At 43.5% G+C, this 26732-nt stretch overlaps 2 protein-coding genes across 2 annotated transcripts in view; one reads left to right on the forward strand and one right to left on the reverse strand.

Annotated features, from left to right (window-relative positions):
- The window catches only part of LOC139155545 (dynein axonemal assembly factor 5-like), a 42877-nt gene extending 27019 nt beyond the window's left edge, over positions 1-15858 (reverse strand). Inside the window, exons 1-6 of the mRNA XM_070730726.1 lie at positions 15283-15858; positions 13864-14048; positions 13604-13728; positions 12018-12133; positions 6960-7192; positions 1360-1572 (exon numbers count right to left, since the gene is read on the reverse strand). Of these exons, the coding sequence (XP_070586827.1) occupies positions 1360-1572; positions 6960-7192; positions 12018-12133; positions 13604-13728; positions 13864-14048; positions 15283-15829 (1419 nt within the window). The 5' untranslated portion in view covers positions 15830-15858. The remainder of the gene's footprint in view (positions 1-1359; positions 1573-6959; positions 7193-12017; positions 12134-13603; positions 13729-13863; positions 14049-15282) is intronic.
- Positions 15859-19698: 3840 nt separating this feature from the next.
- LOC139155570 (cAMP-dependent protein kinase type I-beta regulatory subunit) overlaps positions 19699-26732 on the forward strand; it is a 90990-nt gene continuing 83956 nt past the window's right edge. Inside the window, exons 1-2 of the mRNA XM_070730757.1 lie at positions 19699-19794; positions 22095-22308. Of these exons, the coding sequence (XP_070586858.1) occupies positions 22123-22308 (186 nt within the window). The 5' untranslated portion in view covers positions 19699-19794; positions 22095-22122. The remainder of the gene's footprint in view (positions 19795-22094; positions 22309-26732) is intronic.

The raw sequence follows: 26732 nt of genomic DNA on the forward strand, positions 1-26732 counted from the left end.
AAGAAAGTTTTTTAAAAAAAATCAATAGCATTTACACCTATATACCACTGAGCAGTGCTTTTGCAGCCCACTCTAAGCAGTTTATAGAGTCAGCCTTGAGCTGGTCAGGACTGAACTCCCGGCAGTGGGCAGAGATAGCCAGCAACATATCATTGTAACAACGGCACCACTATGAATGACTTCCTTCCTTCTTCCTTTTTTCCTTCCTTCCTTCCCTCCCTCCATCCCTCCCTTTTTCTTCCTTTTTTCCTTCCTTCCTTCCCTCCCTCCCTCCTTCGCTTTTTCTTCCTTTTTTCCTTCCTTCCTTCTCTCCCTCCTTTTCTTCCTTTTTTTCCTTCCTTCCTTCCCTCCCTCCCTCCTTCGCTTTTTCTTCCTTTTTTCCTTCCTTCCTTCTCTCCCTCCTTTTCTTCCTTTTTTTCCTTCCTTCCTTCCTTTTTCCCTCCCTCCCTCCCTCCCTCCCAGGAGACATATCCCAGGATAATGTTGCAAGATCCAATCTAGGTCAGTCACCAGCAGAGGTGATATTCTGCCGGTCTGTAGCGGTTTGAGCAAACCTGTAGCGCCAACTGTGGGTGGGCAATCACATTTGAGCCGGGGTGGTGCAGCAGGTAGAATGCTGCACTGCAGGCCACTAAAGCTGGCTGCAGATCTGCAGGTCAGCGGTTCAAATCTCATCAAGGTTGACCCAGCCTTCCCCCGGATTATGGGGGCAATATGCTGGCTCTGTTAAAAAGTGCTATTGCTGCCATGTTGTAAGCCTCCCTGAGTCTAAGGAGAAGGGCGGCATAAAAATCGAATGAATAAATAAATAAATAAATAAATTTGCAAACCTGTAGGGAAGGCATGTGAATACCAGCCCTGGTCACTAGGGTGAGAGGCTTACAGCTTCTGGACTTGTTCTAGAGCCCCTCTTTAGGGAACTTCTCTCTACTGAAGATGAGCAAGAGTCCGAAAGCTCAGAAGAGTAAACCTCTTGTCCTGGTGACCGACCCCGATTAGCTCTTGTGCGATGCCCTTGGGATTGTACATGCGCCTGAAGACAAAAGTGCTAAACTTCAGAGAAAAGATGTCTGCGGACTGCAAAGATGCCGATGTACTCTAACCACTGCGCCAAAGTGGCACAGTGATTAGAGTGCAGCTCCCTGCTAGTTGTAGTTCAGCGGTTCAAATCTCACCACCGGCTCCAGGCTGACTCAGCCTTCCATCCTTCCGAGGTGGGTCAAGTGAGGACCCAGATTGTTGGGGAGGCAAGAGGCTGATTCTGTAAACCGCTTAGAGGGGGCCGGGAAGGCATTGTGAAGTGGTATATAAGTCTAACGGCTATTGCTTCGTTCAAGGTTGAGTCGGGGTTCTCCTCACCTCCTCAGTCCGCTGACTGACTTCAGGGTTGCAGAGTGCATTGCCGAGGGAGGCCAAGTGAGGCTGCAAGACTTGGCGGGGGGATCCCCGGATAACCGCCGCCAGAATCGTCAGGTAAGACGCCATCGGTGCCCTTTCGAGATCGGAGAGGATTAATTTCAGAGAGACAGCTGGGCTGACAAACGCTCCAACCAGCTCCGTTGCTTTCAAACACTGTTAAAAAAAAAATACAGAGAAACTAGTTGTAAGATGCTAAAGACCAAATGAACTCAACAGAGCTTTCTCCCCACTTAAAAAAAAAAATATGAAGAATGGAGGATGACAACTGCTTTCTCCCTTTTTTCATGCTTCAGGAATTCAGGCCCCATCCCTCATTCACGGTTATGTGCCCAGGGGAGACGATTTCATTCAGGTGTAGCAAGGCAGCCTAAAATAAGCACCCCCGTGTCTTCTCTCAGCACCACCTCTCCAACTTCCCCCTCGAATGAACGGAAGCTCTCAGGCCCTCTTAGACAGAGAGCCCCCCCCGCCCCCCGGTGGGATTTATAGCATCCTGGTAATGACCTTTAAAGCCAGGGGTCCCCAAACTTTTTACACAGGGGGCCAGTTCACTGTCCCTCGGACTGTTGGAGGGCCGGACTATAAAAAAACCCCCTATGAACAAATTCCTATGCACACTGCACTTTTTGAAGGAACATTAAGGAGGGAATTTAATTAAAAGGAAATGAATGTAACTGGATGACAAAATTAGAAAAAAAAACTTTTGCAACTTTTTTGATGATTGATATTAGTTACTAACAAAATACTGCATTCTATTCATGGAAAATTAGATGGTACACTGTGTTGTTTGAATGTATGTTGAGAGAAAAATTTTAAAAAATTACCCCCCCCCCCAAAACAGTCCTTCCTTCCTCTGTCCCTCCATTCATTTCATTCTTCCTTCCTTTCTTTCTTGTTCCTTCCATTTCTACTTCCTTCCTTCCCTCCTTCATTCCTCTCCTCCTTCCCTTCCTCTGTTTCCCTTTTCTTTCTTTCTCTCTCTCTTTTCCCTGTGCTCTTGTCACTCACCGGCAGGCCGGATAAATGGCCTCAGTGGGCCGCATGTGGCCCGCGGGCGGTAGTTTGGGGACCACTGTTTAAAGCCCTACATGGCATTGGGCCAGAATACCTCCGGAACCGCCTTCTACTGCACGAATCCCAGCGGCCGATAAGGTCCCATGTCGTTTGGCGGGACCCAGGGGAAGAGCCTTCTCTGTGGCGGCCCCAGCCCTCTGGAACCAACTCCCCCCAGAGATTAGAACGGCCCCCACCCTCCTTGTCTTTTGCAAATTACTTAAGACCCACTTTTGTCACCAGGCATGGGGGAGTTAAGTTATCCTTTCCGCCTAGGCTATTACAAGTTATGCATGGTATGTTTGTGTGTATGGTTTTTTATAATAAGGGTTTTTTAGTTGTTTTTATTAATTGGATTGTTCATGTTGTTTTACCAGTGTTGTTAGCCGCCCCGAGTCTGCGGAGAGGGGCGGCATACAAATCCAATAAATAATAATAATAATCCTTTCACCCAACTTGAGCCGAGGTGGCGCAGCAGGTAGAGTGCTGTACTGCAGGCCAATGAAGCTGACTGTAGATCTGAAGGTCAGCAGTTCAAATCTCATCACCGGCTCAAGGTTGACTCAGCCTTCCATCCTTCCGAGGTGGGTCAAATGAGGACCCGGATTGTGGGGGCAATAGGCTGGCTCTGTTTTTTAAAAAAGGCTATTGCTAACATGTTGTAAGCCGCCCTGAGTCTAAGGAGAAGGGCGGCATAAAAATTGAATGAATGAATGAATGAATGAATGAATGAATGAATAAATAAATAAATAAATAAACTGTCCCACTGCCAGCTTTGAAGAAACGAAGAAAAGATTCTCCTTTAAGATCAGGGGGGTCAAACTGGATTTCTTCGAGGGCCCGATCAGCAGTGTCCTTCTCCTCCATCGGCCGACTTTGGGGTGGTGGTGGAAGAGAGTGGGCAGTAGGTCTCCTGCAGTACCCAGACAGCCAAAATGGAGCGTGGGGAGGCCACATGCAACCCCCCACACCTCATTTTGGCCGGCAGAGTCCTGCAGGAGGCCGTCCGGGTGCCCTGTTTTGGCTGAAAGCGGCACTGCGACCCATGATCACCAGGGTCATGTGATCGCCTTTTGCGACCTGACAAGCAAAGTCAATGGGGGAGAGATCAAAAGCAACGTGAGAAAATATTATTTTACTGAAAGAGTAGTAGATCCTTGGAACAAACTTCCAGCAGACGTGGTTGGTAAATCCACAGGGACTGAATTGAAACATGCCTGGGACAAACATATATCCATCCTAAGATAAAATACAGAAAATAGTATAAGGGCAGACTAGATGGACCAGGAGGTCTTTTTCTGCTGTCAGTCTTCTATGTTTCTATGTGCATAAACACTCCTGGTTTCTCTTCAGATCGTATAAATCTTTCGCCTTTTACTGTATTACTAACTTAAGAGGTAACTTAAGAAGAACCGTGTTACTAACTGCAGTAATTTGCTTAATAACGGTGGAAAGGCAGGCTGTGAAATGGGGAATAACTTACTTAGGAACTGTTTCACTAAGCAACAGTAATTTGGGGCTCAATTGTGGTCGTAGATCGGGGACTGCCTGCGGTCCCTAACTGGAGATGCTTAGGGGTTAGACAAACACGGGAATATAGAAGTCAGTGCTTTACACTATGGCCTCTTCCTATTTGTAAAGGTCAAGAGATGATGCCATGAATGGCTCCCAGGGATATAATTCTGCTGACAGATAGCAATATCTGGAGAGAACTGTATTTCGCTTCCAATGTTGGTTGCAAACCACAAGACAAAGGAAACCAGAAAGCCGGGAGAACGAATCTTTATCAGAGCTATTGCCAGGAATCCACATACCTTATTACTGTGGGAGGATTATAGGCAGAGAAGGAGAAAGAGATAATGTGGTGAAATTAATTAGGAAGGTTGTGAACTACGCATAACTTGCAAATGGAATTTATCCCCCAAAGGCGTTTTTTACATTTTAATCTCCTGCTTATGATTTCTGAAAGGCTCTTAATACTCCACCTTGGCCAGCGCCACAGGTGAAGCACAGTTTGTACAATCTCATCACGGATCGGCACAATAATCAAACAGAAATAGACCTTTGCTTAATGGTACCGTATGGAGTTTTTCCTTGTATGGTTTGACCCGGATGGGTTGATTAACAAAATTAACGGCCTTGTGGGTCAGCCCCCATACATTCTAAAAGTGGGGGAGGTGGGGGGAGGTGGAATTGCGGCCCAGAAGATTTTATTATCAATCACGAGTTGCCTGATACTGTGACGTGGAAAAATTATCCGAAAAGTCGGTTTGACATCTTTTTCATCCCACAAGTTAATCATCACACCTTAAGTCCAATCACAATGTGTATGTTGGGTTGGTTACTTGGGAAATCTGCCTTCATTCTGCCCAGCGATGGTGGTGGATTGGGCAGAGGGAAAATGGCTGGTGATTGGCCGAAACTCACGCAGTTGGCTTTTATATCTAAGGCAGAAGTAGAACTCACCGTCTCCTGATGATTAGTCCATGGATAGGCAAAGCTGACTCTTCTAGGACTTATGGACTTCAACTCCCAGAATCCCTGAGTCAATCATGCTAGCTCAGGAATTCTGGAGATGAAGTCCACATGTCGTAGAAGAGCCCGCTTTGCCTACCCCTGGATTAGTCCAAAGTCAGCCAACTAGTTTTCGTGCATAAGGCAGGGCTAGAATTCATTGTCTCCTGGTGACCAGCTCAAAGTCACCCAGCTGGCTTCCATGCCTAACATTTGTATTTGTATTTATTTGTATTTATTAGATTTGTATGCCGCCCCTCTCCGAAGACTCGGGGCGGCTAACAACAATATAAAAAGACAATGTAAACAAATCTAATATTAAAAACAATCTAAAAAACCCCAAATTTAAAGAACCACTCATACATACAAGCATACCATGTATAAATTCTATAAGCCTAGGGGGAAGGGAACATTTCAATTCCCCCATGCCTGACGACAGAGGTGGGTTTTAAGGAGCTTGCGAAAGGCAAGGAGGGTGGGGGCAACTGTGATATCCGGGGGAAGCTGGTTCCAGAGGGTCGGGGCCGCCACAGAGAAGGCTCTTCTCCTGGGTCCCACCAAACGACATTGCTTAGTCGACAGGACCCGGAGAAGGCCAACTCTGTGGGACCTAATTGGTCATTGGGATTCATGCAGCAGAACATAGGACTAGAACTCACAATCTCCTAGTGATTGACCCAAAGTCACCCAGCCAGCTTTCATGCCTAAGACAGGACTAGAACTCTGTCTCCCGGTGGCTGGCCCAAAGTCACCCAGCCAGTTTCCATACCTAGGACTAGAACTCACAACCTCCTGATTTCTCACCTGGTGCCTTAACCACTAGACCAAATATTCTCACTGCATCAAATCCTGTTAGAATAAGGTACAAGGTTGTTAGGGTTTGCCATTGTAAACTACCTATTGTAGTCTCTTGTATTTTCACTTTAAATATTTTGGGCTGGTTCGCCATAAGAGGGCGCCAGTACTCCTTCCCTCAATGATGCTTTAACGCTCATTCGCTTTTGCTTTGCCTTGAGAGGGGAGTGTATTTGCTTAGTGCTTATTATATTGGATGGCTTAGTGCTCATTATGGATTGTTTCTATTTTGTATACATGTAAATAGTACTTATTAAGCATAAGTAAGTCTGTGTCTCTTTTTATTTTGGCTTTGCCACACATCCACACTCTGCTTAAATCCTCTGCTCAGTGTATGTCAAAGGTCTCATAGCCTAGCTATACCGAGACATACCAACAAAATCTCTGCAAACTGTCTAGGACAGCGGTCCCCAAACTACAGCTCGCGGGCCACATGCAGCCCGCTGTGGCCATTTATCTGGCCCGCGGGTCTTTTCCAAGGCCGCACTGGAAAAGCAGTGAGAATGTCCTCCTCAATCTCATCTTACCCGAGGTAAAGTAAGGTTTACCGAAAGCCGAGCTGGGCACAACACACACACATACACGGACACGCCCGCCTGCTCCTCCTCTTTGAGTTGCTAGCTCCCGTTTTCTGAATGGGGATTGAATGGGAGTCCGGGGTCGGAGGGTGGAGGCTTATCGGGTGAGTCTTCCGCGGGGAGAGAAGAGGGAGGGTGAAAGAGGGAAAAGAGAGAGAGAGAAGTAAAGAGAAAGAAAGAGAAGGGAAAGAGAAGGGAAAAAGAGTGAGGGAAAGAAGTGGAGAGGAAGGAGGGAGGGAAGGGAGGGGGGGAAGGAAGGAAGGGGGAGAAAGAGAGGGAGAGAGAAAAGGAGGGAGGAAGAGAGATAGCAAGAGAGAGAGTGAGAAAGACAGAGCAAGAGACAGAAAGAAAGCAAGAGAGAGAAAGAAATAAGGTATGTGCAGTGTGCATAGGAATCTGTTCACAGGTTTTTTTATAGTCCGGCCCTCCAACAGTCTTAGGGACAGTGAAGTGGCCCCCTGTGTAAAAAGTTTGGGGACCCCTGGTCTAGGGTAGCAGAACCTCCTTTCCCCAGCAGAGTTTTGAAAGGAGCGCACTTACGTTGCTAACGATGCTACTTTCCTCATCGGAACACACGCGGTACAACGTCCGCAGGAGGAGTTCCATGTGTTGCGTGATGTGGTCCTCCGCGTGCTGTAACAATATAAACAGGAGCTGAGATGCTTTTACTCGGGTGCCTTTGACCCAGTCGGTGATATCGTGGCAGAGGCCGGGAAGTATTTTGAAGATGTTTCTGGTTACCAGCTCCCGACATCCCAGGTCTGGACGAGTTACTAGGTGAAAAAGAAGGAAGGGAAGAATTCAGGGGGAGGCAGCAAGAGACTCAAACTCTTCTGATATTCTCAGTTTGAAATACAGGGGTACCTCTACCTATGAATGCCTCTACCTACGAACTTTTCTAGAGAAGAACCGGGTGTTCAAGATTATTTGCCTCTTCTCAAGAACCATTTTCCACTTACAAACCCGAGCCTCTGAAACTGTAACCGGAAAAGGCAGGGAGAAGCCTCCGCGGGACCTCTCTAGGAATCTCCTGGGAGGAAACAGGGCCAGAAAAGGTGGGAAGCCTCCACGGGGCCTCTCTAGGAATCTCCTGGGAGGAAATAGGGCCTAAAAAGGCAGGGAGAAGCCTCTATGGGACCTCACTAGGAATCTCCTAGGAGGAAACAGGGCCTCCACCCTCCTTGTGGTTTCCCCAATCACACGCATTATTTGCTTTCACATTGATTCCTATGGGAAAAATTGTTTCTTCTTACAAATTTTTCTACTTAAGAACCTGGTCACAGAATGAATTAAGTTCTTAAGTAGAGGGACCATTACAACTGAACTTTTGCTGTCTTTTAAGTTCGGGTTTTATGATACCATTTCCCTCATATTTCATCACACATTTTCATTTGTTGCTTCCATTTGTACCACTCTCTCTCTCTCTATTTTTCTTACAGAGACACACGTAATATGGCCATTCGTGAAAGATACATTTTTCGGAAGTGAAAACACATGATGTTACCAGCAGTGCTTTTTGTTAAAACAATGTTGGTCAAAGAAAGATGATGGTCAAAGGCGGGTGAGGGAGGGGAGAAGCCTTGGCACGTCTCAGGGTCTCCCCTGTGACTCTCTGTTTGTGTGGCTAATACAAAGCAAAACTTAACACAGGATGCAATATATATATTGTTGTGGTTAGCTCTGGCCCAGCTCCTGCCCCAAGGACTGTGGATGTGGGGGAGACATCCACATGTTACAGGCCTGTTTTGCCCCTAGTGGAATCTGATGATGAAGGTTCCTCTGACCAAGAAGACATGAGTGACAGGGAAGAGTAGAGTGTGGCAGACAGCTCAGAAGGAGATCAATTATCTAGCTCCTCCTTGGATTCAGAACAAGAGTTAATGATACAGCCACACATGCGGAGAGCGATGCATAGGCAACAACAACTGAGAGATTACTATCAAAGAAAATGAGGCCACCTGTGGTTGGGTGGGGCTGTGGTGATTAGTGAGGCTGCTATAAATAGCAGCCTGTGGGTTTGGCCATTGTGGAGGATTATCTGATCGTGGTGGTTCGTGACTGCTTTACTGACTTTGACCTTTTGTGTGCTGATTTTTCCCCGTTTTGAAACTAAACCAGAGCAAAGTGTGTTTCACTTTGTGAAAGAAGAAGGACTGTGAATTGCCTCACAGCTGCAAGCTAAGTATCTCAGAACTGATAAGGGACTTGTACCAATTACCAGTTTGTTTGGAGATGAGGGCTCTTTGCTATACCAAAAGAGGGCTTGGTTTAAGTGAATTTTCATTATAAAGAACATTGTTTTGAATTTTCAAACGTGTGTGTGTCTGAAATTTGTACCTGTGAATTTTTGGGAGGATTCTACCAGAGAACCCGACAGAACACACACACACACACACACACACACACACACACACACACACACACACACATATATATATATATATATATGATATGTCTTTGTGAAGCACCTACTTAAATGGAAGAATCTTCAAAAGTACTCTGAGCTATGACTTCTTTTTGTCATGGAAAGAAAAGCATTGGGATTATGGAAACTGACAGCTCGCAACAAAGAGGTCAAAGACAAAAATCTCTGCTGAGAAGATGAAGATGAGAAAGGCGTCCTTTTTGACCAGAGGCGCTGTGTCCCCCCCACCCCACCCGCAGCCCCCCAAAACAATTTTGACTGGTCCTTTTCAACAGTCCCCTTCATTCCTAATGCGCAAATGCATCTATTTCATCACCCGTATCTCACAGCTGTTAAAAGCTTCTCTCTCCCCACCTTCCCTTAACTTGTCTCTACCCACAGCCCAAGGTGGTGATTTTCCCCTCCCCCCTCCCCTTTTTTTCTCTAGAAAATCAGTCTATTGTTCGGATGCCTTTGAGCTCTTTCTCTCCTTCTCCCACTGACCTGCAATCTCTGTCAAACAGAGATCAAAGAACAAAAAGAGAGACGTGTCAGGTTCATTAGCTTGCAGCTAGCAGGAGTCTAGAGGTGAAAGAGAATCCTTGGTGGAAAAGCCACCAAGGGAAACTGACAGGTGTGCCTTTGAGAGGTAAAAGAGTTCACTCGCTCCCAAACCATTAAACAAACAGCTGATTGATTGAAAATATGTCATTTACAGGCAAATATTGGAAATCTAGGTGTATAGTCTGGGGGACAGAAGGAAAAGGGGGGACATGATCGAAACATTTAAATATGTTAAAGGGTTAAATAAGGTCCAGGAGGGAAGTGTTTTTAATAGGAAAGTGAACACAAGAACAAGGGGACACAATCTGAAGTTAGTTGGGGGAAAGATCAAAAGCAACGTGAGAAAATATTATTTCACTGAAAGAGTAGTAGATCCTTGGAACAAACTTCCAGCAGACGTGGTTGGTAAATCCACAATAACTGAATTTATTTATTTTATTTATTTATTATTTGGATTTGTATGCCGCCCCTCTCCGAAGACTGCCTGGGATAAACATACTGTATATCCATTGTAAGATGAAATACAGGAAATAGTATAAGGGCAGACTAGATGGACCAGGAGGTCTTTTTCTGTCGTCAGTCTTCTATGTTTCTATGTTTCTAAACCAAAGGGCAGAAAAATTAGCCCAGAAGATATTAATAGGCAAGTTAATTTGCATCTGACTTTCTGTGATTTTTGAAAACAAATAAAACAGCAATAGCACTCAGACTTTTATACCGCTTCACAGTGCTTTACAGCCCTATCTGAGGCTGTTTACAGAGTCAGCATATTTCCCCCAGCAATCTGGATCCTCATTTTATCAACCTTAAAAGGATGGAAGGCTGAGTCAACCTTGAGCCGGTGAGAATTGAACTGCTGGAAGCTGGGTGGAAGATGAACTACATGGGGCTACCTTTGAAAAGTGTTCGGAAACTTCAGATCGTGCAGAATGCAGTTGCGAGAGCAATCATGGGCTTCTCCAAGTATGCCCATGTTACTCCAACACTCCGCAGTCTGCATTGGTTGCCGATCAGTTTCCGGTCACAATTCAAAGTGTTGGTTATGACCTATAAAGCCCTTCATGGTACCGGACCAGATTACCTCAGGGACTGCCTTCTGCTGCACGAATCCCAGCGACCAGTTAGCTCCCACAGACTGGGTCTTCTCCAGGTCCCGTCGACTAAACAATGTCGCTTGGCGGGACCCAGGGGAAGAGCCTTCTCTGTGGCAGCCCCGGCCCTCTGGAACCAACTCCCTCCAGAGATTAGAATTGCCCCCACCCTCCTTGCCTTTTGTAAGCTGCTTAAAACCCACCTCTGCCGCCAGGCGTGGGGGAATTAAGATTTCTTCTCCCCCTAGGCTATTACAATGGTATGCATGGTATGTTTGTATGTGTGTTTGGTTTTGTATATTAAGGGGTTTTAATTTGCTTTTAGTATTGGATTATTATTGTATACTGTCTATGATTGCTGTTAGCCGCCCCGAGTTTTCGGAGAGGGGCGGCATATAAATCCAATAAAACTTGAAACTTGAACGGTATTTTTAAAATATGGGTAAAGCTGGTTGCTTTCAAACCTCAGGCTGTAGGCTTCACTTCTGAACTTCAAAGCTGTAAATGAGATTCTTAAGTGAACGCAAACACACACTCTCATCCAACTTTGGCCATCTTCTTTTTGGGAGAATGGAAGCCTAATCCCCCAGTCTTCCTTGGAGGTATGTGTCTTTCTCCAGTTACTTAAATAAAAAGAATTGTTCATTCTCCAACTCAGTCTGGGAAGAAGGTGTAAGGACACTAACAAGAGCAGAAACACAAATTGAATTTTAAAAATCTTGAAAGTGGAAAAACAATAACATTGTCCCGTGTTTGGATTCAGCTTTCCAATGAAAATATATATAGCTGCAAAACACTATGAAGAGATACATGTCTAAGTGCTATTGCCATATATAGTATGCTTATATATTGAAGAGACTATGAAAGCAATATTATTTCACATTTAGTGTTGAACTCTGGCAGATTTGCCAAAAAAGCTGCCCACCACGGAAGGCTTATCTGCCACATCTTTAAGTTTAACGTAGAGAACAAGACCCGCATCAGAAAGCCATCGGAAAATTCTTAAGAGAAGGGGGTGCAAATTTACTAGGTCAAATTTTAAAAGGTCACACAATTATCTGTTAACTTTTGTTACTGGAGCTGTACTCCTAAAAATGTCACAACGCTTCTAAATCAGACAAATTCCTAGTGTAAATAATAAACAGATTGAAAGGTAGCAGGTCATAACAGGGTTTGTTTCTTAACAATGGCAAACTGTTAATCTGTTGATCAACCTGCCAGTAATCTGTAAGACTTCTGGTTAGGAGCTGGGGCAATTATAATATTTAAGAAAGTTCATGACATGAAAGAGCCTGCTCAACTGGGCAGATTTTAGATTAAATTTATGCAAACTGACTGGCCTATTTTAAGAAAACCATTTCTCATTTGGGAATGGAATAAGAAACCACAAGGGTCGTTCTATTTGCATCTTACTTTTATATTTTCCCTTGAAAGTATTCCCTATACCTCATTTTTTAAAGTTATACCTTAAAACCTTGGGGAAGTAATTTGCAAAAACAAAAACAAAACAACCTCATGACCATTTCACACTGTACTCACATCCTGGTGGATAATAAGAAGGCTCAGCATAAAAATCGAGTTTATCCTTAATATCATCTTCATTTTCTTTTTCCCACTGCAAGCCCACTTTCTTCCAGTAAGTTAAAGCCAGCTCCCTAAACACAAGCAAAATAATCACAAATATTGTCGATACAAAATACATATCCTGAAAAAGTGGTTACGTAAAAAACAAAATCTGTTACATTTTGTTTTAAAAGAATCCACACCCTGGAGGTGATTTCTGACTAAATCTGGTCCCGATTGTGCTTTTAAGTCAAAGGCTACATGTATGGGCAATGTTGTTGTTTTTTTTTTTACAAGTGTGCAATGTGGCACATTTTAAAAAGGGGTGGAAATGCAATGGAAATGCACCCTTGTGGGGTGCCTCAGGGGTCGGTCCTCTCCCCCCTACTATTTAATATCTACATGAAACCGCTGGATCAGATCACCCAAGGGCATGGGGTGAGGTATCATCAATATGCAGATGATACCCAGCTTTACATCTCCACCCCTTGTCCAGTCAGCGAAGCAGTGGAAGTGATGTGCCGGTGCCTGGAGGCTGTTGGGGTCTGGAGGGGTGTCAACAGACTCAAACTCAACCCTGATAAGACGGAGTGGCTGTGGGTTTTGCCTCCCAAAGACAATTCCATCTGTCCGTCCATTACCCTGGGTGGGGGAATCACTAACCCTCTCAGAGAGGGTCCGCAACTTGGGCGTCCTCCTCGATCCACAGCTCACATTAGAGAAATACCTTTCAGCTGTGGCGAGGGGGGCATTTGCCCAGGTTCGCCTTGTGCACCGGTTGCAGCCCTATCTGGACCGGGAGTCACTGCTCACAGTCACTCATGCCTTCATCACCTCGAGGCTCGACTACTGTAACGCTCTCTACATGGGGCTACCTTTGAAGAATGTTCGGAAACTTCAGATCATGCAGAATGCAGCTGCGAGAGCTATCATGGGCTTCCCTAAATACGCCCATGTCACACCAACACTCCGCAGTCTGCATTTGTTGCCAATCAGTTTCCGGTCACAATTCAAAGTGTTGGTTATGACCTATAAAGCCCTTCATGGCACCAGACCAGATTATCTCCAGGACCGCCTTCTGCCACACGAATCCCAGCGACCAGTTAGGTCCCACAGAGTTGGCCTTCTCCAGGTCCCGTCAACTAAACAATGTCGTTTGGCGGGACCCAGGGGAAGACCCTTCTCTGTGGTGGCCCCGACCCTTTGGAACCAACTCCCCCCAGATATCAGAGTAGCCCCCACCCTCCTCGCCTTTCGTAAGCTCCTTAAAACCCACCTGTCGTCAGGCATGGGGGAATTGAGACGTTCCCTCCCCCTAGGCTTATAAAATTTATGTATGGTATGTTAGTATGTATGATTGGTTTTTAAATTGGGATTTTAAATTAACTTAAACTTAAATATTAGATTTCTTTACATTGTATTATTATTGCTGTGAGCCGCCCCGAGTCTGCGGAGAGGGCCGGCATACAAATCTGATTAATAAATAAATAAATAAATCTGACATCATTGACCAAAGACAACAGCTCTGCTGGTGCAAGATAGACAGTCTGTATTTGACTTACTTATTCTCATGCATTTCATCAGTCAGGCCGCTGAGTAAGAGAGGGATCAATTTATGGAAATAGGAATAGCGATCCCGCAGGTGCAACAGCCATTCCCCAATAACGCTGACCACAGCCTCTCTGACCTGAACGAAAGACCAGGGGGGGGGGGGAAAGGGTGGAGGGAAAAAATCTATGTCATGCATTTCGCAATTCCATCCAAATCAAATGATTTTGCAGGAAGCGTTGAGTTTACAAAAACGAATGAATTTAAACATTACCTGTGGAATTTCATCAAAACATCGCTGGGCGAGGTGAGAAAGCACATCATCCAGCGATTTGACGTTGCCGAATTGGATCACGGATCCCGTGGCGTGAATGACAGCGACGCGGACCTTGTAGTGTTGATGGGAAATGGCCTGCATTAAGGGATTGATCAAGCTTTCCGACTGCAGGTGAAAATTATCTGGAAGGCGGAAATGTTTTATTTAGCGACTGGAAATGGTAGAGTTCACACAATGCAACGGGATGGGGAAAGTGGCTCTTATGATTACATTAGGCTTTGTTCTAAGCCAGGTTCTTAATTGACCCAAGGCTGATAGCAAAGACATGAATAAGGCTGACTTTAAACTGCTTTAAATCTGCTAAATGCTTCCCCAGATGAGGTACACTTGCAATGTACTGCAATCTTTTCCCAACAGCACATTACATATAATGACCCATAGCTACTTTATCATATATATGGTTCCATATATGTATTGTGTGCATGTGGGCTGATATACATTGTGTGGGACATGTGGTATGTGAACGCATACAGTATATAAATGTAATACATTTTATACACACACACGTATGTACATACAAATAATTAATAGTGAGAGGGTGGCATATAAATTTAATAAACTATATTGACCCATACATACGTACAATAGTTATTATAGCCTATATATGGAACATCTATCCCTCTATCTGTCTGTCTGTCTGTCTTTCTATCTATCACCTATATCTTTCTATTCTATCGATTATCTATCTGTCTGTCTGTTTGTGTATCTATCATCTACCTAACTATCATCTATATCTACCTATCTGTTTATCTGTCTGTCTGTCCATCCATCCATCAAGCCAGCCAGCTATCTTTCCATCATCTATATTTTTCTATTCTATCAATCATCTCTTCTGTCTGTCTGTCCGTCCATCCATCTTCTATCTATCAGCCATCTATTTGTCTGTCTATCATTTATCTTTCTATTCTATCATCTATCTTTATCTATCTATCTATCTATCTATCTATCTATCTATCTATCTATCTATCTATCTATCTTCTATCAGCCATATATTTGTCTGTCTATCATTTATCTTTCTATTCTATCATCTATCTTTATCTATCTATCTATCTATCTATCTATCTATCTATCTATCTATCTATCTATCTATCTTCTATCAGCCATATATTTGTCTGTCTATCATTTATCTTTCTATTCTATCATCTACCTTTATCTATCTATCTATCTTCTATATATTTCTATTCTATCGATCATCTATCTATCTCCATCTGTCAGCCTGCCTATCTGTCTACCTACCTCCATAGAATCATAGCCTCTAAAGAAAGGCCGCCATCCCACCTCCCCCGTCAGTCGGGCGGCCCCTCTCTCATGCTCCCCTGCCGGGCCCCAGGTGCGAGAGCTGCGCGGGGCCTCCACCTGGCAGGGCGGCTGCGGCTGCGGCGGCTGCCTGACACCCCTCTCGCTTGGCGGGAGGGAAGGGGTCGAGCAGGGCCGCTCGGAGGACGGCCACCGCCTCGGGCAGGAAGGGCGCCAGGTCGCGGCGGTCGCAGCGTCGGAGAAGGTCGGTGAGCAGCTGCAGGAGGCCGAGGCGGAGCTCCTCGCAGGTCTCGCCGGGGCCCTGGGGCAGCCCGAGCCGCTGAGCCAGCGCCGGCATCAGCACGGGTACCGCCTCGGCCGGGTTGGCGCCCTGGGCCAGCCCCACGCGGAGCAGCTCCAGCGCCAGCTCGCGGCACCGCTCGGCCGGGTCGCCCGCCAGGCAGCGCGTCAGCGGCCGCACCAGCAATGGCCCGAAGACCTCGCGCACCGCCGGCGGAGGCCCTTCCGTCAACGAGGCCCTCAGCTCGCCCAGCGCCCGCAGCCGCGCCGACCGCGACTCAACCTGCAGCCCGAGCAGCTGCCGCGACACCGCCTGGCCGAAATCGGCAGCCGAAGCGGCGTGGGTCTCTTCGTCCGGCTCGGCCATGCTGAGGGAAAGCACACGTTGCTAGGCCCGTTGCTAGGCCGCCGGCCCGTTGTTAAGGGCCCGCGCGGCGGTGTTTTGCGACAGGCGACGCGCTTGACGGGCCCCGCGCTTGACGGCCGCGCCGGAAGGCCGGGCCAGCTTCTGCCTCAGGCTTCCTGGGTGGGAGGGGGTGGAAAGGCAGAGAGAGGGACTTCAATTCCCGGCATTCTCTAGAACAGGGGTAGGCCAAGTGGGCTTATCATGCTAGCTCAGGAATTCTGGGAGTTGAAGTCTACATGTCATAGAAGAGCCAACTTGGCCTACCCCTGGATGCTGTGTTCAAATACAATGTGCAAGATTCCAACAAATGTTTACAAAAAAGTGCCTTCTCCCACCCTGATTTTCTGTGATGTTGGAATGACTTTTTTTAAAAAAAATAATAATTAGAATTATTAGCATGTCATCCAGGAGGATGACTCTGCTTATGGTTTGTAAATGTATTCTTTGACATATCTAATAGAATAGAATTCTTTATTGATCAAATGTGATTGGACCCACAAGGAATTTGTCATTATTGCCTATTCTCTCATGTACATAAAAGAAAAGTTCACCAAGTCCACCAAGAATCATGAGGTAAAAAACACTTAATGATTGTCATAGGGTGCAAATAGGCAGGAAACAGTCAATATTAATATAAATCGTAAGTATACAAACAATAAGTTACAGTCTTACATGAGTGGGAGGAGATGAGTGATGGGAACAATGAAAAGATTATTATTTTTTAAATATTTTTTTATTATAATACAAAGATTAAAAAGAGCAGGCATATGATGTTGTATTATTCCACAATATATACAATATATCCCCCTCCCTCCCCATTGAACTGTTAGCCACACAGTTCTTTTAATATATATATACATATATATATATATGTCAAATTTTTTTTAGCTGGAATTTTAAAATTAAGGGAGACTAGGATGGTCCCATTTCGGCCTTAAAACACACACACACACACACACACACACACACACACACACAGATTGTTCTGAGTTCGGGTTTTGCCCCGTGTAATATTACACGGGGCAAAACCCGAACTCAGAACAATCTACATACATATACCCGTGAAAATCTACGAAAACACACGCACGCACGCACGCACACACACACATATAAATATAAATATAAATACACAGCTTCTGGCATCAGCGGTTGTCGAACATTTGTTCTATCATTCAATTAATCTAAAGTCAGATTGATTTGATCTTAATTTTGTATCTCGGATTGATTTTAGGAACATCTGGTTTATTTACTACCATTTTTTTTCTTGTATCGACCCAGTCATAGAATTTCTTCCAAATTTCATAGTATTTTGATTCTTCTTTGTCTTTAAGTTTTTGGGAACAATGAAAAGATTAATTGTAATAGTAATGCAGCTACAGTGAATAGTTTGACAGTGTTGAATTATTGAATTATTTGTTTAGCACAGTGTTTCCCAACCTTGGCAACTGGAAGATATTTGGACTTCAACTCCCAGAATTCCCCAGCCAGCGAATGCTGGCTGGGGACTTCTGGGAGTTGAAGTCCAGATATCTTCCAGTTGCCAAGGTTGGGAAACACTGGTTTAGAAGACTGATGGTGTTTGTGGAAAACTGTTCTTGTGTCTAGTTGCCTTGGTGTGCAGAGCTCTGTAATGTCGTTTTGAGGGTAGGAGTTGAAACAATTTATGTTCAGGATACTAGGGGTCTGTAGATATTTTCACTTTTGACTCATGCAGTATGCAGGTCTTCAATGGAAGGCAGGTTGGCAGTAATTGTTTTTTCCGCAGTTACTATATTACAAAATACACATTGTTTTTTCAAAAGAACTTTGACAGTGATACAATATACTGTATATGAATATAAATAAACATCTTCTATTTATATTTATACAAATAGATACATTTGTAACTTTCAACAACTCTATCAAAAATACTCTGCTTGTTTTACTATTTATTATTATAATGCTTTTATTTAAAACAAAGTTATATATGACAGTTGCTAACATTCAATTTACAACAACACAAAGATTGGAACTTCAGCCTGATGATGGTGAATGTGATTTCGCCGAAACGTCGCATAGACATGCAAAACATTACACAGGGCAAAACCCGAACTCAGAACAATCTACATATATATATATATATATATATATATATATATATATATATATATATATATATATGTTTTCGTAGATTTTCACGGGTACAGGTATGACGGTCTTGGTATATTCGGGTTTCTTCCCGTGTAGGATTTGGAAATTTCTGGCGACGTGTTCGCCTGAGAACAAGGACAGAAACACCAGCCTGAAGATGATGAGTGGGACCTCATCGAAACGTCGCCAGAAATTTCCAAATCCTACACGGGAAGAAACCCGAATATACCAAGACCGTCATATATATATATATATATATATATATATATATATATATATATATATATATATATATATATATATAAAAATCCATAAACTACAGTGGTATTGCAATTATTACTCAATAGGATGCTATTTTTTAATTTATTTTATTTTATTTTTATTTTGTCCAATACACAATGAGAGTTTTAGTGGGTATATATCTATATAGACATAGTAAAATACATGATGAAGGTTATAGAGGAAATACTCATAGTAAAATATATCTAAGAAATAATAGAAAAGAAGGTATAGTAATAGAACATATCAATGAAAGAATAGAAGAAGAGATATAGGAATAGAAGAAAGGTATAAGAGATATAGGAGAGCAATAGGACAGGGGACGGAAGGCACTCTAGTGCACTTGTACTCGCCCCTTACTGGTAGTAAAGGTTGTCTATTCAGTCATTTTTGTGATATTATTTGAGTGCAATGCCAAAAAGTCTATTTCAGGGTTCGAGTCTTTTTTCTTTTTTTAAGTCACATTGATCAACTCTGCCATTTATCCAAACTGAGTTAATTTTGTAATCTTCCACTCCTCATTCCACTGCTTTTTCATTATTATTTTTTTTGGCATATCTCACCTCCATTGCGACAGACAGCTTGAATTTCCCTTATTTATTTTCTAATTCCTTGTCCCTAAATCCCAGTGAGAATTTGTTTAAATCATGACATCTGCCTATACAGTAAAACCTTCTGCACCACTGTATGAATATGAACCCATTTCTTTCACTTTTTCTTCACGTTTATCGGGCATGATAAAAAAAAATCCCCTCCTTTTTTTCATCCTTCTGACCCTAGCTTGACATTCACTTTTGAAATTAATTTTAAATTTATTATTAAATTAAATGCATGGATTATATTAAATAAATTAAATACAATTCATTTTTAACCTAAATTAAATTCACCTTTTTAAAAAAAAAGACAATTTAATTGGTGCCACACATTACAGGGACAATTCCAAGCAAAACCCATTTTTTTCATTTGGAGAGAGAAACAAACGATCCACCGCCACATCGCCCACCCTTATATCTTCATTTTCACCTCCGCAAAGGATGCAATTGGGAATCCCCCACTGGATCTCATCCAACCGAGCTTAGAACTGGGTTCCTTTCCAGCTGGAGTTTTATTTTTTCCCTGCAGGGGAAAAAATAATTTTATAAAAAAATTGGAAAGAGAGAGGCTGAGCTTGGTATGACGGGGGTATCTTTCTGCGCAAGGAATGGATGTTGGAGACGGGTTTTTTTTAACGCTTTGTGTGCAAAAGAAGGGAGGGGGGAGGGAAACACACATTCATAGGGGGACTTGGGGGGAAAATAGACAGTGAGATCATCTAAGGACGGGAGGGGGGGTGACTGCCTGATTCCGTTGTCTTTCAGCTGGAGATTTCTTTACCTCCCACCCCCCAAGAAGATACCTCGAATATTGTGGGCAGAGGGAAATGTACCCCCTGTCTCAAACTACCTAGCAGCTGGAAGAGATCTCTACTGCGAATAAGGAGGTAGCTGAAAGAAGCTGCTAGCTGAGCCAAACATCAGGTATTTATATGCTCCCTGTCCAACCAAGCCTGCCCTTATCCCCCCTCCCCAAACCAAGCATCTCCGTTGTGTATATTTGCATGTTCTTTGTCTTTCTCTCCTGTGTCTCTCTCTCTCCATCCTTCTCCCAGCAACAATGGCTGAGATTTACTAATCCTGCACAAAAGAAGCTATTGCTGATGGAGGCGAAGGACCAATGATGGGGGAAGGCTGAAGGTTTTCCCCCACCCTCCCCGTCCCTTTCCATGCAGTTAAAACCAGGGGGAGAAGCAAGCGAGATGGAGGGGCGGGTGGTAGTGGTGGTTTTGGATTCCTTACCTCGCCATTTCAAAACAATGCAATAATATTCAGTCTCGACAATCTCCGGATACTTTTCTGAGAAAAAGGGGCTTGCTTATTTGCCCGTGGGTTGTGTTTTCTTTGAAGGCAGCAGAGAGAATCAGATCTCGAATATGTAATCCCGATTCCACCTTTGAAGGTTCACTGGAAGGCACCATGCTATTATTCTATTTATTTATTTATATATTTATTTATATTTATTTTTATTTATTCTTTGTCCAATATACAATACATATGGAAGAGAATCGGCATTAAGTAATATATATAACGATAGAAAGTAAAAAGAAGAGAAGTAGATGGGAGGGAGAGAATATATATGATATAAGAGATAAGGAGAGAATATATATGATATATGAGAGTGAGGAAGATATATTGGGTGCAATTCAATTCAATTGGTTTTTTTTTAAAAAATAGTCCAAAGACAGTTTATTGGACATGGGGGGGGGGGGGGAGGGCTGCGAGCCGAAAGCTTTTGGAATATTGGACTCTAAATCCATGAATTAATGATGTTGGGGAAACCTGCTTTCTCTGTTCTTGAAATTCCAGGGGGATATCAACAAAACCTTTTGGTTTTGGTTGAACCTGACATTCAAAACGTCGCAAAAAAAGATAGAAAGTACTGATAGGAACCCATGGGGAGAATTCCAGCTCGTGACTCTAGCGAGGAAGAGGTGGCTTTAGGAAATAACCATGTTTTCTTGGGCGGTCATGCTAGAACAGGTTTGGGTGTTGGGTCTACCCACCAACTGATGCAACTCCTGAATGGTTAAAGGACGTGATGGCCGTGCAGTGGTTTGAACCACAGGGTAGATTTTTGCGGCCTCAAAGTGCACCAGTGTGCCTTCCGTCCCCTGTCCAATTGTCTCTCCTTATCTCATTTATTTTTTCTTCCTTTCAAATGTGTTTACCTATAATTTTATATCTTTTCTTCTATTCTTTTCTTTATTTATATTACTACATATCTATTCTCTTCAATGTGTATTATGTCTTGGACAAAATAAATAAATAAAATAAAATAAAATAAATAAAATAAAATAAAATAAATAAAATAAAATAATAAAATAAAATAAAATAAAATAAAATAAAATAAAATAAAATAAAATAATAAAATAAATAAACCCCCCGATATCTGGGGCCCATATTTTTTTTCTATTCCCCAATTGTTAATGGCAAATCCGTCTCGCAAGATGCGTGCAAAGCTTTGCGTTTTGGGTTTACAGGCTGCAGGAATGAGAGAAGCTTGCAGAAAAGAAGAGGCTATAGTTTAATAAAAAGATAGATAAATAGATAAATAGATAGATAAATACATAGATAAATAGATAAATAGATGATAAATAGATAAATAGATGATAAATAGATAAATAGATCAGGTTCAGGAGGGAAGTGTTTTTAATAGGAAGGTGAACCCAAGACCAAGGGGGCACAATATGAGGTTAGCTGGGGCAAAGATCAGAAGCAGTGTGAAAAAATATTATTTGATTGATAGAGTAGTAGATACTTGGAACAAACTTCCAGCAGACGTGGTTGGTAAATCCCCAGGAACTGAATTTCAATATGCCTGGGATAAACATCGACCCATCCTAAGATAAAATACAGGAAATAGTATAAGGGCAGACTAGATGGACCATGAGGTCTTTTTCTGCCATCAATCTTCTATGTTTCTATGTTTCTAGATAAATAGATATCAATCCATCAATCTTCTATGTTTCTAGATAAATAGATAATAGATAAATAGCTAAATCTCAAAGAAAGAGATTTTTAAACCGTGGAGCATTTCCTGGTACTCCAGCACTTCGCAGGCAATTACGTTGGGAACTGGGTAGAGGGGTCAGGGTAGCTATTCCATCATTCTCCTTTTCCAGGAAGCATTTGAAAATGGATGACATCCTTCCTCTTACATCCCACCTCTCCTCCTCCTCCTCCTCCCCCTCCTCCCCCTCCCCCTCCTGCTCCTGCTGCAGGGTTGTCATCCGTAGACCCTCGCCGAAGATGGCAGCCGCTTCCTCCTCCACCTCCTGCAACGGAGAAGAAGACGAGAGCCTGAAAGGGTGCGAGGTCTACGTTCAGAAGCACAACATCCAGCAAATCCTGAAAGAGTGCATCGTCAACCTCTGCATCGCTAAACCCGACCGGCCGATGAAGTTCTTGCGGGAACATTTTGAGAAGCTGGAAAAGGTAAAAAGGGGTTCTCGGACGAGGGAGATGCTGGGCTGCTTGTGTTTAATTTATTATTATTATTTTTTTAAATTGTAATTTTAAAGAAAAGAGTAAAGGTTTTCTGATATTTAGAAGCTGCTTCCTAGGGTAGGCAAAGTTGGCTCTTCTATGACTTGTGGACTTCAATTCCCAGAATTCCTGAGCTAGCATGCTTGGCTCAGGAATTCTGGGAGTTGAAGTCCACAAGTCATAGAAGAGCCAACTTTGCCGACCCTCGGACTAGACAATGTTGCTTGGCGGGGCCTAGGGGAAGAGCCTTCTCTGTGGGGGGGCCAGCCCTCTGGAATCAACTCCCCCCCCGAGATTTGTGTTGCCCCCCCTCCTCACTTTCTGTAAGAGTCTAAAGACTCACCTATGCCACCAAGCCTGGGATCATTAGATTCTAACCCCTGGCCAATGAACGTATAGTAGGTTTGTTTGAATGGGATGTGAAATGTTAATAGGCCTTTTAGTTTTTCTTAAATGTAATTCTTAATTTTAACTTTCATTATTATATCTCGATGTGTACTGCTTTTATATGTTGTAAGCCTCCCTGAATCTTCGGAGAGGGGTGGCATATAAATTTAATTAATAATAATAATAATAATGATGATGATGATGATGATGATGACAATAATATTAATAATAATAGTAATTGTAATAATGATAATGATACTGATAATAATAGTAATGGTAATGGTAATAGTAATATCTCCGGGACCGCCTTCTGCCGCACGAATCCCAGCGACCAATTAGGTCCCACAGAGTTGGCCTTCTCTGGGTCCCGTCGACTAAACAATGTCGTCTGGCTGGACCCAGGGGAAGAGCCTTCTCTGTGGCGGCCCCGACCCTCTGGAACCAGCTCCCCCCTGAGATTAGAACTGCCCCCACCCTCCTTGCCTTTCGTAAACTCCTTAAAACCCACCTCTGTCGTCAGGCATGGGGGAACTGATATAACTTCCCCAGGCCTATATTGTTTATGTAGGGTATGTTGTGTGTATGTTTTTAAAATTATGGGGTTTTAGTTTTAATTATTAGATTTGTATTCTACATTGTTTTTTCTATTACTGTTGTGAGCCGCCCCAAGTCTACGGAGAGGGGCGGCATATAGATAGATAGATAGATAGATAGATAGATAGATAGATAGATAGATAAGTAGTGGTAGTGATAATGGTAATAATAATGATCATTATTCAACTAAGGGTGGTGTTTTCTAAGGTTGGTGGCCGGGCCTAGGCCAGTGACGGCAAACATTTTTGCAAACATTTTTGCCAGTATTGGGCTGCAGCTGGTACAGGGCAATACGGCATCCCAGTAGCAAAAATCAAACTGCGCGCTCAGTTCTGGCTGACCAGTGGGCGGGCAGGCACGTCAGAACAAGGTTCGGCTTCTTCGCATGCACCGGAAGTGAAATTTTGTGTGAGGAAGCGGGCAAGAGAGAGAGATTCCTGCAATTTTTGCTGTTTTCAGGCCTAAAAACCAGTCCCAAAATGGCCCGAAAACGGCCCAAACCCAGCCCAGAGAAGGGCCATTTGGGCGACTGTTTTCAGGCTGTGAAGTGCAGTGGGCCAGCATGTATGAAGAGCAGCTGGCAATGGCGTGCGTGGCCACAGAGAGGGCTCTGCGTGCTACCTCTGGCATGAGAGCCGGGGTGGCACAGCAGGCAGAGTGCTGTACTGAAGCTGACTGTAGATCTGCAGGTCAGCGGTTCAAATCTCATCACCAACTCAAGGTTGACTCAGCCTTCCATCCTTCCTAGGTGGGTCAAATGAGGACCCGGATTGTGGGGGCAATAGGCTGGCTCGGTTAAAGAGTGCTATTGCTAACATGTCATAAGCAGCCCTGAGTCTAAGGAGAAGGGCCGCATAAAAATCAAATGAATAAATAAATAAATATAATAGAGTGGGGTGGAGTGGAATGGAATAGAATAAGAATGAGAACACAGGGAATAGAATAAAATGGAATGGAATTGTTTGGAGTGGAGTGGAATGGAATAGAACGAGAATGAGAACGAATGGAATAGAATAGAATAGAATTGAATGGATTGCATTGGATTGGAGTGGAATAAGAATGAGAACAAATGGAATAGAATGGAATGGATTGGATTGGATTGGATTGGAGTGGAATGGAATAGAACGAGAATGAGAACAAATGGAATAGAATAGAATAGAATTGAATGGATTGCATTGGATTGGAGTGGAGTGGAATAAGATTGAGAATGAATAGAATGGAATGGATTGGATAGGATTGGATTGGAATGGAATGGAATAGAACGAGAATGAGAACAAATGGAATGGAATAGAATGGAATGGATTGGATTGGGGTGGAGTGGAATAAGAATGAGAACAAATGGAATAGAATAGAATAGAATGGAATGGAATGGATTGGATTGGATTGAAGTGGAATAAGAATGAGAACAAATGGAATAGAATAGAATGGATTGGATTGGGGTGGAGTGGAGTGGAATAAGAATGAGAACAAATGGAATAGAATAGAATAGAATGGAATGGATTGGATTGGGGTGGAGTGGAGTGGAATAAGAATGAGAACAAATGGAATAGAATAGAATAGAATAGAATGGAATGGATTGGATTGGATTGAAGTGGAATAAGAATGAGAACAAATGGAATAGAATAGAATGGAATGGATTGGATTGGGGTGGAGTGGAGTGGAATAAGAATGAGAACAAATGGAATAGAATAGAATAGAATAGAATGGAATGGATTGGATTGGAGTGGAATGGAATGGAATAGAACGAGAATGAGAACAAATGGAATAGAATAGAATGGAATAGAATAGATTGGAATAGAATGGAATGGAATGGAATGGATTGGAGTGGAATGGAATGGAATGGAATATAATAAGAGTGAGAACATAGGGAATAGAATGGAGTGGAATTGAATGGAATGGAACGGAATGGAATACAATAGAATTTTTATTGGCCAAGTGTGATTGAACAACACAAGGAATTTGTCTTGGACACACAAGGAATGTGTGTGAGACGACTGGAAGTTCATCCGCCATCACATCTGTACTTTTGAATGACAGATGTCATTCATTCCCACAGAGACACAGGATGTCATGGCAACAGTCTCTCTCTCTCTGGAATGTGACATTCCATTGACAGGGAATTTTCTGGAAAGATTTTCAAAAACAATTCCACTTTTGAGGAATGGCCTTTGCAAAAGGCTGCTTTCGGAAAAGGTTTCCTTTGTTATTATTCCCAAGGCTTGGCACAGGGATTTTAGGGGCAAGGACGAATATGCACGTATATCTGTGACGGCCAAAGGCCCGTGCATGACTTTAAAGTCCTTAGGAACGTTCCATCCCTTTATTAACCTTATCTGTGGATCTTGGTGAATGCTGGAGACTTATTGGGCTTGAAACATTCGAAAGAGCAGCTCTTATGCCTAGCAGTGAATTATCAATGCATAGAAATGCTAGCCTGTTCCTTGTTTGCACCAGCTGACGGTGGAGCCGGGTGGTAGAAATGCGCTTGTGAAGACACGGACGGAAGAGAACTATATGGTAAACTTGCTTGTGTTTCTATGGGGTTGGCGGTGGAAGAAGACCTAGCTAAGGGTTAACCGCGGTGCAGCTCCTAGAGCCTTCTCCTTTGCCTTCTCGAAGGATGCCCTCTGCTATTTCACCGGCCATGGATTTATTCCGGTTGGAATTTCATTACATTTCAGGCTTTCCAAATTTCTCTTAGAGAGAACTGAGGTTTTAAGCTCATCCATCGATGCTTTTTCTCGATCTTGCAAAGTATGTTTTGGATCCAGGAAAGGGTGTGTGTGTTTATGGCGGGGGGGAGATAAGAACTGGGGATATGGAGTAGCCAATTGATCATCATTCGATCGCTGAACGGAGGGGAAGGACATTGGCAAAAATTAAAAATGACAGTCCACGGGGTCGTCACGAAGCATCTTCAGCGGTTTAAGGGAAGGCTTCGGAATTGGAGGTCAAAGTATTTATGACACGGCTCTGTCCAAATATTCGAGGCCAACTCTGCAGTATTTTTTTTTCCCCACCTGGAAAAACTCTCCTATGCAGAACTGGGTTATGTTTTCTTTTCCCCTTGCGATAAAGCGTGGCTTCTCAGGGATGCTGGTTGAAAAACCTTCCTGCGTTTCTGGGACGAACGTGGACCCAAGCCAGCTGAATCCCAACTCTCCGATGACGGAGCTGCCTTCCGGATGGGTGGGGGGGAGAAGGGAATTTTGATGAAGGTGAGGAGGTGTGTTGCCGCTTGGCACTCGCAGAGATTGAGATGGGCAAAGGCCCTTGGGTGGCCCCGAGGCTTCCTATCCCTCCGTTCTGCTGCGCTTTTTGGAAACACGGTCGATGTGGCAGGTCAGCGATCCTTAACGGCAGCGATGAAGGTATGGGTTGTTGTTGGGGTT

This window comes from Erythrolamprus reginae, unplaced genomic scaffold (genome assembly GCF_031021105.1).
Source record: "Erythrolamprus reginae isolate rEryReg1 unplaced genomic scaffold, rEryReg1.hap1 H_3, whole genome shotgun sequence".
Lineage (NCBI taxonomy): Eukaryota > Metazoa > Chordata > Lepidosauria > Squamata > Dipsadidae > Erythrolamprus > Erythrolamprus reginae.